This window comes from Trichogramma pretiosum, unplaced genomic scaffold (assembly GCF_000599845.2).
Source record: "Trichogramma pretiosum strain Unisexual culture from Peru unplaced genomic scaffold, Tpre_2.0 scaffold4, whole genome shotgun sequence".
Classification (NCBI taxonomy): Eukaryota; Metazoa; Arthropoda; class Insecta; order Hymenoptera; family Trichogrammatidae; genus Trichogramma; species Trichogramma pretiosum.
Window position 1 is genome coordinate 3628482 of NW_019641688.1, and position 19545 is coordinate 3648026.

General features: G+C 39.0%; 4 protein-coding genes across 11 annotated transcripts; 3 read left to right on the plus strand and 1 right to left on the minus strand.

The window, feature by feature from the left end:
- The first annotated feature begins 582 nt into the window (after window positions 1-582).
- On the plus strand, window positions 583-5882 carry LOC106650364 (orphan steroid hormone receptor 2). 6 transcript variants are annotated; one of them, XM_014368318.2, is made up of 8 exons: window positions 583-991; window positions 3160-3501; window positions 3581-3901; window positions 3981-4248; window positions 4326-4618; window positions 4689-4894; window positions 4975-5252; window positions 5318-5882. In XM_014368318.2, exons 1-8 carry the CDS (start codon window positions 962-964, stop codon window positions 5587-5589), a joined length of 2010 nt encoding a protein of 669 aa, XP_014223804.1. In that variant the 5' UTR covers window positions 583-961; the 3' UTR covers window positions 5590-5882. The 6 variants fall into 6 exon arrangements, with proteins under 6 accessions (XP_014223804.1, XP_023317335.1, XP_023317337.1 ...); XM_023461567.1 differs by lacking the exon at window positions 583-991 and adding an exon at window positions 2793-2824; XM_023461569.1 differs by lacking the exon at window positions 583-991 and adding an exon at window positions 2846-2904.
- Window positions 5883-5965: 83 nt separating this feature from the next.
- Window positions 5966-7808, plus strand: LOC106650244. 2 transcript variants are annotated; one of them, XM_014368166.2, is made up of 3 exons: window positions 5966-6932; window positions 7001-7377; window positions 7589-7808. In XM_014368166.2, exons 1-3 carry the CDS (start codon window positions 6485-6487, stop codon window positions 7790-7792), a joined length of 1029 nt encoding a protein of 342 aa, XP_014223652.1. In that variant the 5' UTR covers window positions 5966-6484; the 3' UTR covers window positions 7793-7808. The 2 variants fall into 2 exon arrangements, with proteins under 2 accessions (XP_014223652.1, XP_023317407.1); XM_023461639.1 differs by having other exon boundaries at window positions 7001-7381; window positions 7589-7699.
- Window positions 7809-8379: 571 nt separating this feature from the next.
- On the minus strand, window positions 8380-12499 carry LOC106650622 (glucose-induced degradation protein 4 homolog). Its single transcript, XM_014368758.2, has 4 exons — window positions 11277-12499; window positions 11018-11185; window positions 10722-10954; window positions 8380-10634 (listed from the first exon to the last, which is right to left on the minus strand). The coding sequence occupies exons 1-4, from the start codon at window positions 11418-11420 to the stop codon at window positions 10571-10573; spliced, it is 609 nt and encodes a 202-aa protein (XP_014224244.1). The 5' UTR covers window positions 11421-12499; the 3' UTR covers window positions 8380-10570.
- Window positions 12500-13629: 1130 nt separating this feature from the next.
- LOC106650583 (BTB/POZ domain-containing protein KCTD5) lies at window positions 13630-18510 on the plus strand. 2 transcript variants are annotated; one of them, XM_014368690.2, is made up of 4 exons: window positions 13632-14360; window positions 15200-15496; window positions 15586-15714; window positions 17318-18510. In XM_014368690.2, exons 1-4 carry the CDS (start codon window positions 14148-14150, stop codon window positions 17345-17347), a joined length of 669 nt encoding a protein of 222 aa, XP_014224176.1. In that variant the 5' UTR covers window positions 13632-14147; the 3' UTR covers window positions 17348-18510. The 2 variants fall into 2 exon arrangements, with proteins under 2 accessions (XP_014224175.1, XP_014224176.1); XM_014368689.2 differs by lacking the exon at window positions 17318-18510 and having other exon boundaries at window positions 13630-14360; window positions 15586-16861.
- The last annotated feature ends 1035 nt before the right edge of the window (window positions 18511-19545 follow it).

Here is a 19545-nt window from a genome sequence, read left to right on the forward strand (position 1 = left end):
ATCGTTGGGCTTTATGAGGGACGCGGTAGCAGGGTCGTTTACCCAGCTCCGGATTCAATAGGTATAGGAAGGAAAAGCAGTCGAACGAGTAGCGTACGATGGTATAGTCGTTGTCGGCTACGATATCTACATATTATATCCATTAGGTAAAAGTCGCAGGTATATAGGCTGCAAGTATAGGTACAGAGTAGAGGTATATCACACGCCCCGATTGGCGAGTGTGTCGTTGCGCCGTGCATGAGGCGGTTCGCGGGCCACCTGTGCAGTCGCTCGCGTTGCACTTTGCCTAGCACCTTCTTCCGATCCCTTCTCTCTCTTATTCATACTCATATATACGAACGTGTGCAGCTCACTCGGCTTGGCCTGCACTGCCTGCAGAGGTTTGCTCTCTTTGGCGCTGATGCTCGCAGTTTCTTCCCAGTATGTGTGTGTGCGAGTATACGTGCGCAGCGTAGGTATAGTCAGTGTATATAGACTAGAGGATGAACCAAGCGTATATATATATAGCGTGCAAATCGCGCGCCGAGATGCCCCGCGCGGCAGCAGACCGATCTTGCGCTGCAGCGCAGTTGGCCGCTGACCTGCACACTGCAGGTTCTACGCTATTATAATCGCGCACGTTCGGCCGAGTACGCATCTATAAAGTAAATTAATAACCGTATGTACACGCAGCCTCGCGAAACGCCAATGAGTCGATTCGCCATCTCGACTCTAACTAACTTTGACAAATCGCGAATTTTGCCCCGGAGATTTTGAAAATTAATAATCGCTCGTGGCTCGTCGTTACAGTTATATTAGACATTCCGCTGGGCAGTGGACGAGCGAACTAGCCGCGTCTATATACATCTGCACTCGTTTGCATATATAGTTGAGAGTCGGTGCCTCGCAGGCAAAAGTGTTGCATTGTTTTTGCGATCGACTCGAGTGCACAAACGCATAGTAGCAGTGGACACCTGCGACGATGCACAGCAAGCAAGCGGTGCCTCAACAGGTAACGTATTCCTCGAGCATTTATTTCTACGCGTGTGCTGCATTCTGCGCGATTGAGATCGGGCGGCCAATAACTATATATAGATGGCTAAATAAAATTAGGCGAGCTTAATCTTCCGATCTATAGGCATCGCGGAATTCCAGCGCAGGCTAAGTTTGCGCTTAGACGGAGCAGCTGCGCCGCCAACCAACTCGTATATAAATGCTCTTATACGATTCACTTGTAAATTAGTTTTATATACTGTAACCCACACGACGGTGCATACATAGAGAGAGAGAGAGAAAGAGAGAGAAAGAGCAAAGAACGCCGCATATATCTGGGCGGAGTTGGTAGGTAGCTGTTGTTGCACAGGTAGTAGCTCGTCGGCCCAGAGAGGAGGCAAACATGCCTCGGACTTGAAGTTTACAAGAAGATAGACGAGACGAAGAGAGGAGAGTACATAGTTGGGAGGGCCGAGGGAAAGAGAGAAAGAGAGAGAGAGAGATAGAGGCGAGAGGGAGAAGGAGAAAAGAGTCTCTGACCATGGCCGCTTCCGCTGCTACTATAAGGCCCTCTTGACTGCCACCGCCTCGGCTCGCGTGCATCCATAGTTGCAGATGTACGCGGAGCGATCCTTAAGCGAGCATATAGCGGCCAATCTCGATCGCGCTCCAGTCCAAGAAGCACTTGGGTCGCTCGGCTAGCTAGAGCCGACGACCTCTAGCTAAAACCAGATACCGATCTCTCCTCTCTCCCCTCTTCCTTCCTCTCTCTCTCTCTCTCTCTCTCTCTGCCTGCTCTCGTGCACTCTTTTTCACTCGCTCTCCATGGCTGATGCTGCTGCAATGCTGCTCTTGTGTAGCTTCCTGCATTTATGCACATCATACGGTGCAGTGACCACTGACCACTATTTGCAGCTGCCTAAGAGTAAGCTATCGACTCCAAATCGTGTAATAGTACATCGACTACTACAAATATCATTTTTACCAATGCCACTTTTCACTGGTGTCGAGAAAACGCGTCGGGCTTGCACAATGTGCTCTCGCTACTGCGAAGATGAGGCTGCTGCGAACTATTCAGGAATCGCGACGATCGCTTACGAAAACATAAATTTGGCCGACAGCTAAACCCGTATCGTTGTACTGCACCGCAAGCTTATATGGTACTCCGAAGCTCACGAACGTTTTAGCCGATTTTTTTCCCCCCATTTCTCAGCCGAATTATAAGGCCTCTCTGGCGCGTGCACGAGCCGAAGAACGATCGTTGCCCAAGTGAGTATAGTAGTGGAAAACCTGCACGATGTGCCTCGCTCGATGCACAGAGATCGACACGGATAGCGACTATTTTCGATGCACATAGACAGCTATACGATCTTAATCTGATCCGAGAGCGTCGTGACTCGCGAATCGACACCACGAGTTATAGCTTTCGATCCTCGACAAACTTATGGACGGCTGCAACAGCACCGACGATGCACACGTACAACGAGCGTGATCCGCTGTAGAAATGCACTTTTCAAATACCTATACCTGCACCTGTCTTTACACGCGAGTGCATACTCACATCGACTCGACGACTATTCTGTACTCGATAGTCACGTACGTGTGAAAAATTTATGGACTGGTCTTTTTTTCACTGCTCTCGCTGTAGAATACAGAAAAAACTTAGAAACTCATCGCACGATTATAAAGAATATCAAACAAACCGAGTACGAGCCGGGCTGACTATACAAGAACTCGCATAGCGTGTACACAATCGTTGTAGCTAATACAATACTTTGGAATATCCACGTACACCTACAGGTGTCAATTGCCGGCTACTTATACGTCTGCTGCTTGTCGAAAAGAGAAAGCGGTATAAAAAATCAAAAACACAAGCCCTATACAATTCACTTCATCACTCACGCATGACCGGCATCGTTCATTCATCACGCGGTATTATGCTGATACATCATTCGAACGAGAATTTGATCACTTCGTCAGTGGTTTATTATTATCGGCTCGCAGTAAATTAGTATAACGTCTCTACGTCGGTTCGGCTATAGTCGTACGTGAGGTTATAAACCTCTTTCTACGTTATTTATAGTTTATTGTTTATAGTGTATAGTGTATAGTTGATAGTTTATACTCGGTGAACCTAGTGCTGCAAAAATGTATGGTAAACCAAAGTATGCTCGTTCTTCGTTCCAGAGGGATATGGAGCGTAGTGCCTGTGAGATGTCAGCAACTACCTCGGCTAGTCACACGCCCGAGACGGTGCCAACTGAGCAACAGGAACCGAGCGATCTGAAAATACGCTCGACATCGTCTGCCTCTGCGACTACTGCAACTGCAAATCGTAGTCGCAACAACGTACCTGCTAAACAATCGTCGGCTGCTTGTCGCGTTGCTGCTCGCAAAACCGCCGACGAGCACGCCTTACGCAGCGGTCCCGGAGAAGCCGACGACGACGAGGACGTTGACGACGACGACGATGACGAGGAGGACGACGAAGGCGATGACGAGCGTGAAAACGAAGCCATCAACTACGAGGTAAATAAACGTGAACCAAAACCATTCACGAATCGTCAAACTCTTATATACACATCTGTATGTTGCATTCAATTTTTAGAAGAATGCGAACAAGCCCAACGATGCTCGGAAAGGAAATCATACCAGTACCAATGACAAGCTGAACGATATTAATCCGGAAATAGCTAACATAGCAATCCGCGATTACCGAACGCCTTTTAGAAAACATCACCTGGGAATCGACAGCAACACTGACAACATTCAGGATCTGGAAGCCACCGTCGACCGCGAGATAAAGCGTGAAATAGGTGTTGAACACTACACGGCCGCAGCTGCAGCTGCAGCCGCCGCAGGAATGATTCAACATCGCCTGCATACCGGTATCGATCAGATAGGGGGCAATTCTGGAATTAAAATGGAGGTATTTATTGGCTGTTATTCATCTTTTGTAAGGAGTAATGCTCGTATTCCTTCAAACATCTTTTATACTTTTTGCACAGATGAAATTATCTAGAGAAGGTCGAAACTCTTGCATGGGTTTAGGATTGTCGTTGGAACTGTGTGTTGTGTGTGGTGATAGAGCAAGTGGAAGACATTATGGAGCGATTAGCTGCGAGGGTTGCAAAGGCTTCTTCAAACGCAGCATTCGTAAGCAACTGGGCTACCAGTGTAGAGGAAATAAAACATGTGAAGTAACAAAACATCATAGAAATCGATGCCAATACTGCAGATTACAAAAGTGTTTGGCAATGGGTATGAGAAGTGACTGTAAGTAATAAAATTTTCAATAAGGTATTCTATTTAAAGTTTCACTGTAGTATTATGATGAATATATTTTTATTTAGCTGTTCAACATGAAAGAAAACCTGTGATTGGAAACAATGACAGTAGTGGCCAAACCAAAAGTGGTAATCGAGGGCAACGTATTAAACCAGAACCAGCAACATTACCACCTATCACGGAGACACCAGTTGTTAGTAATTCTTGGGAACCTCCTCAAGATCACCAACCCGAAAGTCCAAACCTTGAAGATCATCAAAGTAGTGACAGTGATTTCAGTGATGCTATAACTTTGGCAAGAGAACGTGTTATAATAGCACAAGCACTTGACAATATGACAAAAATTATTACTGGCGATGTGAGCTATGGTTTATTTTTGTTATTATACTATTAATCTTTAATTTAATATTTACAATAATTTATTTCAGAGTGTCAATGGTAGTATTGAGGGGGAACCAGATGATGACTGGAACTGCGGTCAATTGTTGTCTGACAAGCATTTACTTTTTGATTTAAGAGCTCCCAGTCCAACTCCTACATATCTAACTATACACTATGTTTGTGAAAGTGCATCAAGATTATTGTTTTTGTGTGTACACTGGGCTAGAGGAATTCCAGCATTCCAGTCTTTACCGTAAGTAGATGTACCTTCCTTATTTTTATCACTTTAATCAAAAATTTATTTATTAATTTAAAACTCTTACCTTTTAATAGATCTGAAATACAAATATCTTTAGTTAAAAGTTCATGGAGTCAGTTATTTATACTTGGATTGGCACAGTGTTCTTATATCCTATCTTTACCTAGTATTTTAACTTGGATCATTGGACATGTTCAAGCAAATATAACTCAAGAGAAAATGACTATTAATAAAATTAAACTGATTACTGAACACATTTGTCGTTTGCATGATTGTGTGAGTTCATTACACAAAATTGATATAAAACCAACAGAATATGCTTACTTAAAAGCTTTGACTTTGTTCAGTGCAGGTAAAAATAATAAAATTATAATAATTTAACAAAAATAATTTTCACACCATGAAAAATTTTTGCAGACAATGTTTTAAATGGAATTTGGCGGAAGCGCATTCAAATTATGCAAGAAACAGCTTCAAATGAATTGCAACAAAAAGTTGGATCAAATCGATTGCCAAAATTATTACTACGATTAGCACCTCTTCGTTCAGTTAGTCCACGTGTGCTAGAAGAGCTCTTTTTTGCTGGACTTCTTGGTAAAGTGAGCGTAGCGACCATAGTGCCTTACATACTAACGATGCAAAATGGATCCAAAATGGAACCTGAAAACCCAATTCAAGGATGTATTTAATTTTTAGTAATTAGTAATAACGTACCTGTTACTAAAGTGCTTTTAAAAAAACTTTACAAAATAAACTTGGCAACAATAAGTAATTATATTTTATATAATATAATATTTAAAAATTGAACTATTATAATTATCGAAATGAGATCATCTTAAATTAATTCATTGAAAATGTATTTTAAAGCCATACTCAATTTCTTATTACATGAAATCGTTTTTGCGTGCAATTTTTAATCTTTTTTTGAACCTTTGTTCAAATAAGTAACTTTTTTCATCATAAATTTCGAACTGTTTTTATGAAAATGACTACCTATATTAACATCAGTATTTAAAAAAATTTAGTTTAGAAACTATATGAATTATTTAGAAAAAATTGTGAAAAAGTATTAATATTATTTTGGAAACATAAGAAATTATTATATTGGCTAAAAAAATGTATTATTAAGTAAGTGGGGCAGTTGCAATTTTGCAATGTATATACATTATTTTAGAGAAAAAAAATAGGAGTACTTACATAGAAATACGTGCCTGTACAATTGAAACAAAAGTGCGATTTATACTTGATAACAATAATAATATAATATTATATTTACGTTTATTGATCTTTTCATAAATGTTCATATCAAGACACTAAAAATTGTTACTTCATAACTCAGCGATAGTATTGTGTACCGATAAATCATCATACAAATAAAAAAAGTTTTACAGTAATTTCAAATTGATCATAATGCATTATTTATTTGTATTCGAGGAAAAGTATCTGTGATAGGCTGAAGTTAGCATAGAAAAAAGTATTGTAGATAAATTCAGTCGTAAGCCTGTCAGTACATTTTGCACCAAGATATTTTTTATTGATTAGAGACTTTTTTTCGTTGATTACTCGAGTCTAGAATTTTTTTTCATGGAAGAAATGCAAGTAGATACGTCAGCGTCAAGCGAGAATGCCGATTTAATCGAAAAGATCGGTGAACAAGAAAGCGAGGAAAAGGCCGAAGACGGAGGATGTATCGGTGGCACGACAAGCGTAGAGACTCAGGTTAATTGTTCACCGGGTCCTGACCCTGTGGTATCGTTGCACAAGCGAGTCGAGAGCATCGTGTCGCTGATGAACGAACTCAACGACCAGCTGGAAATTCTATCTAACGAGCGTCGTACCAGCACATTGAAGACCCAGTGGTCGATCATCGAGGAGTTCAAGACTGTCAAGTCGCAATCCGGGAAGCCGTCAAAAATTTGGCACAATAGCCTCTTCTTTCGAATGTATTTTGTCGAGAAGGAGCTCGACGACATATTTCTTGCCGCCTTGAGACACAACTCCATGCTCTGCAAGCATCTCAACAATCTCAATGGTACTTACGTCAAGCCAATTTTGATCGGCGATCGGGCGTATTCACATTCGTTCACGATTTTCTCCTAGACAAAATTGTGGGCAAAAACGAAAGCAAAGCCGCATCGTATGTACAGCAGCAGCCACAGCATCGGGACGAAGCATCGTTGGAATTGCTGCTGCCGACATCGAGAACCCAAGAGTTGCTCGAAGCTGCTATGAAAAGTCACCAGCTGCAAGCTCCCCAATGTAAGCCCGTCTCGGCTGTGACTAACTCCAAAGAGGACGAGTCTTCTGGCAAACGCGATTTCAAGCAATCCTTTACCGATCTCATACGGGCCAAGATCGACTTTGACTCGCAATTTATTCAATTCAATGCATTAATGAGCGAGAACTGTCACACTGAAGACTTTCAAAGCTTTTATAAACTTTACTGCGCAGCCAACTCCAGTAGCAAGTCCAAAACAGTGAGTATGCAAGTGTATTTTTCATAATTTTTTGCCTGAACTTTTTTTAAACATTTTAATAAAAATAACTTACTTACTCTCGTTGAGGATTATTGATAATCGTTTATTGATAGTCTGACAATTACCAAAACGAACTTCATAGATTCTAGTAGTTCCGAGAAATGCATATCATCGTATTGCGCAAAAAACAAATAGCAGTAATTTTTTATAGTCGTCATCGTCACTGGCTATTGATAAAAGCGGCGGCGATACCAACCAGCTTCGACGGAAACGACTCTCTACGAGCAGCAATAGCAGCAGCATCTCTCATCGGAAAAAAACCCAAAAGCAACGAACCCTCAGAGCACTCAGACGCTCCAGTCGTTTGGCCAGCGACGAGGTGCAGATCATACGCACCGTCAAGCGTGCTACCTGACCAATTTTGGCAACGGGAGTAGTCGATGGAAAAAATAGCCAGAATATCTAATAAAATCGTATCTTAAAATTCTAAAGTCTTTATTTTATTCTCCTTTTTTTTTTAGTCGCTTTCATAAAATTTTATACATTCAAATAGTCGGAGCGCTGTGATTATCGTCAACCCCTGAGCTCTGAATTTTTCATACATGCGCAATAATCAATTGATTCTATTAATAAATGTCCGTCAAAATTGCAGTTTGTTTGTCTAATTTATTGAAATTCCTTCACCTCAAAAATTCGACCCTTCAGATTTTTTCCCATACGTGAATATGTAATGAAATGTTTTTACCGTTCCCTAGATCATTACCAACGTTAAATATATTTCAAAGTAAATTTATATATACTTATTGTTACTTTCCAGATACGAACTTAATATTTTTAGAAAATCGTAACAAAAGTAAAATAATAGAAGCTGTCCAAATTTTACCAATAAGATCGTTGAAATTAGCATTGTCGTTGTTCTATTGCAAAAGTTACCTCCAGTAAGTAATTATTGTATCGATAATGAAAATAGTGGATGTAAAAACAGAGTTATTCACATTACAATTCGTTATACTACAGTAATTTATACGTTCAACACATTAGATCGATTTTTACACGTTGTAGCCAACAAGTATCGGTTTACTCTAAGTCACATCGGATTGCTTATAAACCTATTATAGCGAATTTAGTTGGAAAAACACTTTTAATAATATACACAAGTTTTTGAGTCATGATACAGACGTTTTTAGTATGTTTCTTTTACACTATTATTTTGATATTGCCTTTTGTAAACATGGTATTATCTCATTCATAACTAAAGCTACTGCAAAACTGCTAACAATCACTGTATGATTGACTGACAAACTGAAACCGATATGAAATATTTATGTACAATACAGAACTATCGAAAAGTACGAAATATATCTGTTATAAGTTTTATTCACTCTGGATGATGAATCTTTTCCGAGGTTCGACCAACAATTAACAAAAATTGTTGTTTCTCTCATTTGAAATGTTCAAGTAACTTGCTCAAATCATTATTTTTTTTATTGAGAATTAAACCAAAACAAAAAAACTTTTTTATAAAAGTCAAAAATATTTCAAAATTGAAATTGCTATTACAATTATTTAAATGACCTATCTAGTTGTAATCAATCATACAGTATACATATCGAATTTCAGAATACACGATGCATTTACATTGATATAAAGCGATAAACTTGTTAAATTTTACATTTGACAAATTATTGCTCTAAAATTGCCTACTATGCTTTTCAATCAAAGATAGTATCGCAAAAACAATACATTTATGCACAGATAAACAGAATATATTCAACAAAACGTAGACAGTCATCATTTTTGTCACTAACAATTCAACGATTCATTCTTTTTTTCTCTAACTACATCAGTCATTTTTGCTCATACAGAACCATATTATGTTATCTACACAGATTTTTTTACGGCTTGAAAACTAATGAATAGTATTTTTACCTATCTCATTAATTAAGTAAAAATTTAAAACTGAAAGAGGATGAACACTCTAGTTTTCGGATGTTTGCTAGTTAGTAGTAAGCTAGTTTTGCTAATTTCTTTTGTAGTTTAAACACAAAGTTACAATGATTTTTCAATGACAAACTTTGAAATGATAATTTTAAACTATATTTCGTTGTAAAAATAAGTGAATTAAACAACATGAAAAATGTTTAAAAACCACTGGTCAAAATGAAAATTTGAATGGATTCTTCAATGGTATTATTAGTGATGTAAACAATTTTTTACTCCAGAATGACAATCTCCATTTGTAAAAACTTCACAATTAGGCTCTCCAGTGACAAGTTTGTCTTGTAACTGAACATGCATTTTTGTTTAATTTTTTTAAAATACTTATTGTTATAACTAAAGCACTTGTTATTTGAAGTACATACATTCAAGTACATGGTTCTTGATAACTAGCAGCTATCCGGCAAATAGTATGTTTATCCAATTATTATGAAATTTGAAATGTAAAACTTTGAAAGTGTATGGAAGCAAGTTGATTAAAAAACGTACAATAATTTCCATGTTACAATATACTACTCTGTTTTTATAACATTATGTACAGGCTTCTTGTACTACTCACAATTTGAATTTGAACAGATAAAAAGATGTTTCACTCACATGAAATTAATTTGAGTCAATAATAATTTAAATCATTTTCCTGCAAATATTTGCCAACTATGGTTTAATCATGTATAATTATAATTAACGTTACTTTGATTAATTTAAGCAATATCTCGTTTGACTAGTATAAAGATTTGTAATATAATAAATAGTTATATATAAGCATCTATGTCAAATTTAATTATTCTAGACAATCTATTTATAGAAAATTTGTGTATAAGTTTCTCAACATTGAACTAAATTGTTTTTTCCAACTTCAGTTGCAATTCAATGAAGAGTTCTTAATTCATCATTTGTACAATTGTAAGACTTAAAATTTCCCGATGAAAAATATGCAAAAAAGTGGGAAAACAATTTTCTTGGATTCCTCTAATGGTGCTAAGCACATCATTGTTTTAATCATCACTTACCGATATTTGAGGCACTGGTCCGCTTGTTGAAAAACGGACACGCACTTAACATAAAACTTTACATTTACATAAAACTCAAATCAAACAAATATTAACATGAGAGTTCAACACACACACACAAGATTCCATAATAGTTGAATGAATCAAGGAGCTGTTGCAAAAACAAATGCAGAGCTTCTCATTTTTCACCTAAACTCATAGATCTGAATACTGTGTTCCGGCACATGCCTCAAATTCAACGATTGGTACCTAAAAAAACATTACGCATTATTATGAAACATCACTAAATATTTTAACTTGGATGATTTTGAAAAATGTATTTATTAAAAATATTACCATTCAGAACTTCGATGATAATAATAACCTTCAATGGTAGCCGCAGATTTTTGAAAACAAATATAATAAAAGCCTGCAAACGAGGCCCCATTAATATCTTTGATTGTATGATCAGGCACTAGAAAATGTTCCTTCCACCTCATGAAAACATAATCTGTTCCTTTAAGAGCATCATAATCAAAGGTGTCAGAGTTAAAAGTTTTGACATATTGGCAAAACGAATTGAATTTGCTCTGAAATTAAAGTCATTCATGAAGTACACACATAGTTACAAGAGAAGAAAAAAATTTACTTACCCAATGTTTTTTGTCAACATCTTCATCAGCATCCCATTTGCGAGTGAGAAATGGATATTTTTTGGAAATAATTTCTCCATCAAAAAATGTGGTGAGTGTAGGAAATTCTTCAGTTAGGCCTTTGATTTTGAGGTATCCACAAAGATAGCTGTTTTCTTCATCAACATGCTGAAATAGAAAAAAAAGGAGTTACTGATGCACAAGAGGAAGAAAATGTGTAAAAAACTTTACTAGCAAGAAGAATTGATGGCTAGGTTACCTGAAGTACAACTTCGACGTCATAACTATTTCCCTTTGATCTTTGGGAGCCTTGGAATCGAGATCCGTTATAAAGCAGTGATTTGGTGACGCCGGGCTGTTTGGAATTGGCAGGTGGCGGTACTACGTCTACTTTCACCGGCATGTTGAGACAGGACGAAGGATGCAGTCACGAAGATGATAACAAACGATTCGCAATGGCCACGTCGCGAGCGGAACGAATCAGTTTAGATTTGAACAGCTATACGGATGGAAACAGCAGGCAGCTGCAAGTCAGGCCCAGATACTAAGTCGATGCAGAATCTTGGGAGCCGCTAGGCGCAGCAACAGCAGCAGCAGAGATGCGTGCAAAAATGTGCACTATACAGCAGGTGAGTGCAATAATCGCAATCGGACATGTGACGTGTTTCTAGCAGCTTCTATATATCCAGAGAGTATGGCAAAAGTGCCAAGTCAGAGTCAGTTGTGGTGTCGTCGAGTGCCCGATCACAGGTAAGCTCTCGTCGATGATGATCGAGCGGATTGGTGTCCGTTTTCTCCGCAGATTGGAGTACGTTACGTGCGTGATCGGCGAAGCAGCAGCTGCGCCTGCGAATTTCGCTCGGTCCTCCTTATTTATGCCTATTTGATAAGTCAGCAGTTTGCTCGCGAGCGCGAGAGCAGCTCGTGTGGAAGATTGCAATAGGCGCAGCAGCTATGTGACTCTCGTTGAGGAGCTGCTCAGGCCCGAAAACTTTGCCGCAGACCGTTGCGAGTCCAAAAAATTTCACGCAAGCTGCGTATATACGTGTGAGACAGTCGGACGGTATACGTATATACATATAATGCAAACAGGCAGTAAGTACCAGACGTGTCGGTGTACGTGTATATATAAAGCTGCTGCGCGATACGTCCGCGCGCGCTGCCTATAATGTAACAACTATCGGGCTGCGATGACGATGACGATCGACGACTCCAACTTTCAACGTCTGTGTTGGTACGGACAAACGACGACGACAGTCATACGTCGTATAGTAGTTATGCATACGCTCACACACACACGAGCACACTCTGTATATGCACACACGCGCGCGACACACAACACGTTGAGTTTGCTATATAGCTATAATATCATTGAGGTTGCTATACGCAGACTGCTGTTGCTCCAAAGCTGAACTGCGAGCCTGAGCGAGTGTTGCTGCTTCTGCACAAGAGTCGCGATGCGCGCGCTCTCGGTTTTGCTCTCTCTCTCTCTCTCTCGCTCGTGATATATTTGCCCGCGTGTACCTTCACTTTGCACTCGCCAACTTGCATGCTAGTATGTATGGATGTGCATTCACCGTTGGGCGCGCGCTGCAATTCTGCCGTGCGCCAGCGCAAAGTCTGCGTACACACCATACCATACCTATCCCAAATCTCAATGACTTTTGAACATGAGAAATCTTCATTGCAGGTTTCATCACATTTGAACTCTGCTTTGCCACGTGCGCAGCATTTCAAAAAAAAATATGGCAAATTGTATTGTGTGCACTTAGTGCTTTACTCCATACGAGTTTTCATTTAAAACTTTTAGAGATACGTGAATAATTGCAAATTGTATTTCAGTCAATTGCAATACTAAGTTTAGCAATAAAAATTAAATAAATTTGTTTGTTTGTTGGTATCTAATTTACTTGACGCTTCAGAGGATTTTACCGATTTACAACTCGTAACAATTTGTAGTCAACCCATGAATAAGTCTAATCTTCTCTTCCTTATTAAATAAAAACCTTGGATTATAAAATGCAGCGATAAAAATTATAATTAGCAATCAATCGAAAAATTACTAGATATATACCTACAAGAAATGAAATTTTAGTGATTCGATTATGATTCAACATCAACCATAGAAAATATATAAACCATCACGATAACAATTTTACATATTAATAGTAACAAGCGATTTATGAAATCACACACATAATTCACGGTGGTGGTTCATAAACAAGAGCAAAAATGTGTCGATGGGCAGAGGAAAAGGGTGAAAAAGTCGAGGCATGAGCCGACCGCATGCTCTTGTTGCTGTATAACAGTTCCGAGCAAATATTCACCCCCCAAGGGTCGACGAAATGTCAGTCATGCCGACCGAGGCACTTGGGCTCTATAACTTTGCGCGCAGCTCGATCCGAAGTAGGTATATGGAAGAACGGCTAGGTCAACTTATACAGTATAGTATTATAGGACTCGGCTGTGTTTTGGTAGGGAACTTGGACGATCGAGACGCGCGGGCAGCTAAGTTATCATCGGCGAGTATAGTTTGCGCGACGTTCGCGAGTGTCGCGCTGCTCACTAACTTGCTATAGTATAGCTCCGCATAAAGTATAAGAGGCCAACAACTGAGAGCATTTTATATACGGCTATATAGCCAGAGGGGCCAGCGCCTGGCAGCAGCAGGCCTGCGTGCAGTCGAGACTATTTCAGTGTTGGTATAACTCTGCACGAGTCGAGTAGTCGAGTGCACAGCACGAGACTGGACTGCGAGCAGTATAGTGACTCAGTGAGCCCGGACTGCCGTGCCAGCAATTGTGCACTGTTTGCACATTATACACCACAGCTTGTATACCTATACATATATTTATATTTATATATTGCATCGTTGCGTCGAGTTTGTCGCGAACTCCCCAGTGAGAGTCTATTTGCACGGATCGACGTCGAAAAAGCCACACACGGATAATCGTGCAGTACAAGAAATCGCGAAGCTGAGCCAGCCTCGATTGAAGTACGCGAGCACCCAAATAGAGGCACGTATACTGGCACATCGTTGCAGTGTATACACACAAGTTGAAACTACGAGAGAGTCGGTCGGTCGAGCAGTGTTATAGCGACGCGCCAATAAGCGTTTGCAGCCCGCGTAATGGCCGAAAACAACGGGGACAACAATCATCAGCTGATGATGAGCAGCAACAACATGATCAACAATCACCTGCCGCAGCGTTGCAAGAATCAGTGGGTCAGGCTCAACGTCGGCGGGACCTACTTCCTCACGGCTAAAACCACCCTGACCCGCGATCCCAACTCCTTTCTCTGTCGACTATGCCAAGAGGACTCGGAACTCATATCGGACAGGGTGAGCTTATATTAGTTTACTTTCTCCTATTCCGCCTGTTGATCTTCGTCCTAGTCCAAATTTATGCATCTCGCGCTCCCTTGCACTTTGCTTGGCCTACCTACACGCGCAGGTGTGTTCATGCATCGATGCCTCTGTATAGGTGCATAACGTTGACCGCCGAGAATCCGCAAATGCATGGATGACTCGGTACATGAACTACAAGAAGTTTCTGTAGTCCGAGTATTGGCCTGTTTTGGTTCATATTAGGGGGTGTGTGTGTGTGTGTGTGTGTGTGTGAGTGCAATTGCACTGCTCCGTTATATAGCAGGCCGTGCAGTCGCGTGCCTTTGGCCACCCCCGCCTGTGGGCGATCTCGCCTCTCTGTGTACAAAATAAAGCGAGGCAGTTCCCTCGTGTCCCCTGCGCGCCCCTTCGCGCACGGCCTCCTGCTCCTCTTTTGCTTTTCACCGATAGCACTTGTCGACTCACTTGCTCTCTCTCTCTCTCTCTCCCTCTGCTATCACGACTCTAGTTCATGTACACACACACACACACACACATTCGGAGATCTACCCTTTACGTCCATCTGCCTGTATAACTTTTGGCCTATTTTTCTCTCTCTCTCTCTCTCTCTCTCATTCTTAAGCCCCCCCAACCACCGACTCTCACGCCCCAAAGCTCTGTCCTGCTCTCGTATACACACACACACACATAACGCTGAGCGAGCTCGACACTTGCATTCAGTACATTACACATGTTTACAATGTAACTGTATACAAAGTCAAGCAAGGCATGTTCTTTACATAAACACTGGCGTTTTTCGCATTTCTGAGTATTATATTTATGTCTAAATTTAGGACGATACTGGAGCCTATCTCATCGACAGAGATCCGACGTATTTTTCACCGATCCTCAATTATCTCAGACATGGCAAGCTCGTCATTAATAAGGATCTCGCTGAGGAGGGCGTTCTCGAGGAGGCCGAATTTTACAACATCACCGAGCTGATTAGGCTCGTAAAGGAAAAAATCATTCTGAGAGACACGAGACCCATTCGTGACTCGAAGAAACACGTCTATAGGGTCATACAGTGCCACGAGGATGAGCTCACTCAAATGGTTTCCACCATGTCCGACGGTTGGAAGTTTGAGCAGGTAATCCTTCTGCCGCGACCAATTTATTTCCTGCAAATCGCTTTTCCATCGACATCGTTTCATCGTTAATTATCCTTTTGTCTTTTCAGCTCATCAATATTGGCTCGCAGTATAATTATAGTAACGACGATCATGCCGAGTTTCTGTGCGTCGTCAGTCGAGAATACGGTCCGAGCCAGCTATCAGCCAAAGAACAAGAATCGACAGATCGCGTCAAGGTACCACCACCACTAGTACCCCGCTCAAATAATGCGCATTCTCAATCCAGCCAAACTCATTCTTCTAGTCTAGATTAAGTTTTAAGTTACTTTTTTTCTCCATTATTGATCGATTTGGCATTTTATTAATTCAATTGATTTTAGATTAATAAGCGTTCATCTATAAATTAATTTTAGCGTATTTCACGATATCAACTTCTCAAGTATTATCAAAGCTGTTGTTTTTATAATGATCCTTTAATTGCTTGCTTTCGGAATATCAACTGTAGACCAAAATAATGTGCCTAAAATTATGCTTGCAATTTAAATGAAAACCAGTCTTGATAGTACCATCATCTATAAACATTACTTTGCATTATTTTTTTCCTTGACAGGTATTAACAAATAATTAATAGAATTATTGTATAAATAGCCGAGATCGTTCTAAGCATTGAAACAATTTTAACTATAATTCTCGGCATATTCAGCACACATTCCTCACTCTTCCTTCCTCTTGAAAACGCGTTATACTACCACATACATACACGAAGAATTTTTATAGTTTTATATGCAGCCATTTACACAATCTCAATGATGATACATTCCACAGTTGTTACTAACGACATATCAGCACATATAATATTTTTTACTGTCAAATCAAACATTTTTGCTCGGGCTGAACGTTAATAAAACATTTGAATGACATTTTGATAAATCATGACTCACTATCATGGTAACAAAAAAAAATAATAATAATAACAAAAACGAATAAAAACTAATTTTTATTATACTAATACAAAAGCTCAGTTTGATGTGTGACAAAATGGATTTGCATTGAAAGAGTAATGATATATCCTGCATGAGCATGCCTTATGATCTAATAAATATAACGATTTATTAAAATAACAATTTATTAAAGAATATTAATGTTAATCGAACTTGTGCAGATAATATATATTACCGTGTATTTATTGTAACGCTAAAGCGTAAGGTGCAAAGTAAAAAATATCTAATTTAACGAATGTTTGAAAATTCATACACATATATTTTATTGATATACGTAAAAGAAAAGCGTAGAAATAAGAGAAAAAGATAGCATTATATTTGTGGAAGGCATACATGAGTAAGAGAAATATTGAACGAAAATAAAGTTGCATTGCTGCTCACAGAAAGCCATGTAGTAGTTATTTATTTTTATTAATTTCTACGGTTAATATATCGGGTCACGCCGAATTTAATTGAATCGTCAGCACATTTATATAATGTATTTTTAATACCTTTGATAAAAACTCGTTCACTGCCTTCGCAAGGCTCAGTTGACGTAAGTAATCCCCAGCAAATAAATACGATTTTTTGGGTATCGTTTGCGCTCACAGGCCGATACACGATACAGCATCGTAAACAGCGTCGATGATATCGTTCTCCGCTGTAATGCTTACATTTATATGCCGTGCACCCTTTCATTTTTGTACATATCATTCATCGAGTTATAAAATGGCTATCATTCAGCGTCATTCGACCCGTAAAAAGTTGCGATCACTTGATATAAAAAAAAAAAAAAGAAAGAAATTTGCATGCCCAATTGTCGTCTGTCTGACATTATGCTACTTGTTCTCTGGTCCAGGTACTGCAGCAAAAAGGCTCGCGCATGTAATATACGAGTCGGCTACCGGCTATCTACGGCTGCAGCTCGTGCCTTCCTCGACTCTGGCCGCTCATCAAGAGGCTCGCGGCCCGCAAATCCAGTCAACTCGCCGGCCTCAGCACCAGGATCATCGCGCGCGACAACGACGACGTTCGCCGTTTTCGACAACAGCCCCTACGAGCCAGCTCGCAAACAGCCAGTTCGTCATTCTGCTACTTCTACTACTATAGGCAGTAATCAAGACAACTTCATCTTTTACATATAACATATAATATCAAATAAATATACATACACACGTACACAGACACACACATACGCGGGCGCGCACACGTTACCTTTATACATTTGCGCAAGACTGGACACGAGTTACTTACGTATACCACTACCACCTACACCCTAAGTTAAAGTTAATTAATTCATTATGTATACATTTGGATATTTGCCACTTATATTTCACGTCGTTCCTGTTATTGTTGTCATACGTATCACGCGTTATTTTTCGTGCATTACTCGTTTTAATTAGCCTTTTTATACTTATTGGACTTATGTTGTTCGTCCGTTCGCGTTCAATGCGCGTCAAATACGTAGCTTTATCGACGTCCTTTTATTATATTATTGTGTATATGAATAGATAGATATCCATTACATAAAAGATGTGTGCCAGTCATAGATCGTTTGTTTCTCTTTTGTTACATAAATATATTTATATAAATTTATTGATTATACGAATATGTACATAGTGTCAAGTAGCAGTTACGGCTTGTACAATAATACCGGTTAAGAATCAAGAGAGGCGCGTGAATTTGCCAATGAAAGATAAATGCAAAGATATATAATAGTAATGTGTTGTAGGCAGGGTACATGTAGATGAGTTAGCTGCTGTTATTTTTAATTTACCTTTAATAGCGATTATGCACATATTCATTTTACAATAATTCATAATTTCGACTCACTGCTTTAGTTAAAGACTTTTCGGACCTGTGGCGAGGTTTACACACGCGTTTGTTGTAGTGTGTGCAGTAGTGCTTCAAGATGAGCATATTTATCCAAAGTACACTTGCAAATGAATAAAAACGGCGGAAAGCTTCTAGCACCATGCACCGACGTTTCCAATCGTGTTAAATAGTTTTTTAAGTAAAGCATCAGAAAATAAAACAACAAAAATCCTGCTACTTTTTTTCGTTCGTACTTTTTCTATTACATCGTTCTCGTTGATGCACAAAGACGATATTGCATGTACACGTACGTAGCGCGTGCGAGAAAGGCCATATGTCCAACGACCCTGGAGAAAAAGCCACTGATCGATAACTCCAACTGAAGACCAAATTTATACAAATATTATATACAAACATAAAATACTACTTGGGTTACAAACGGTTAAGCTTTTCACTCAAATTTGACATCTAAGATCTAAGATATATATGTAATAAATATATACGTCGTATGCATCGAGTACACAAACGCGTGCTCGGATTCTCTTTATAATATCCATTTCCTACCGTTTATAAGTTATAATTATTGTATACACATAGTATTTGAATACTAAAAAGTATGTTCGGATTTTTACCTTGGACTTACATTCATATGGACATTTTTTAAACGTACGATCGGCGAAAAAACAAGCTAATGTTGATACGAATTTTTAAAAAGTATACATTGAAAAATAAAAATTTTTTAGTCAATTTATCGCGTACATGAATCGGTCATCCTCTCGCTTTCTCTGTCTCTTTCTTTTTGTTTCTACATATGCATAACTAAAAACGTACAACTACTGCTTCTTTGCATAGGTGCGTTAAAAACACACACTTACAACAATCAATAATGGGTAAAAGTAATTGTAATTCAAGTATACTAATGCATATATTATATGAATACACACCTTGTGCACTGCCGCCATGAGAAAACATAATTCTATTATATATATTTAAGTATAAATATAATATATAAATATTAGATTTTATGAATTATGTATATATATAGAGAAAAAAAACATATAATTATGCATACCAACATCGTCGTCCTCCACCTATAGAAACAAAAAACATTATATTAAAGTATACAAATACATACGTTCAAAGGAAAATTTTTAAAAAAACGTAGAAAATTGAGGAGACAGAAAGCTCGTAAGCGAGTGCCAGCGATTTTAAACATAAATGTCCATTACAAAAGTCACAGCGAAATGCATACATTATCAAAATACCGTTGCA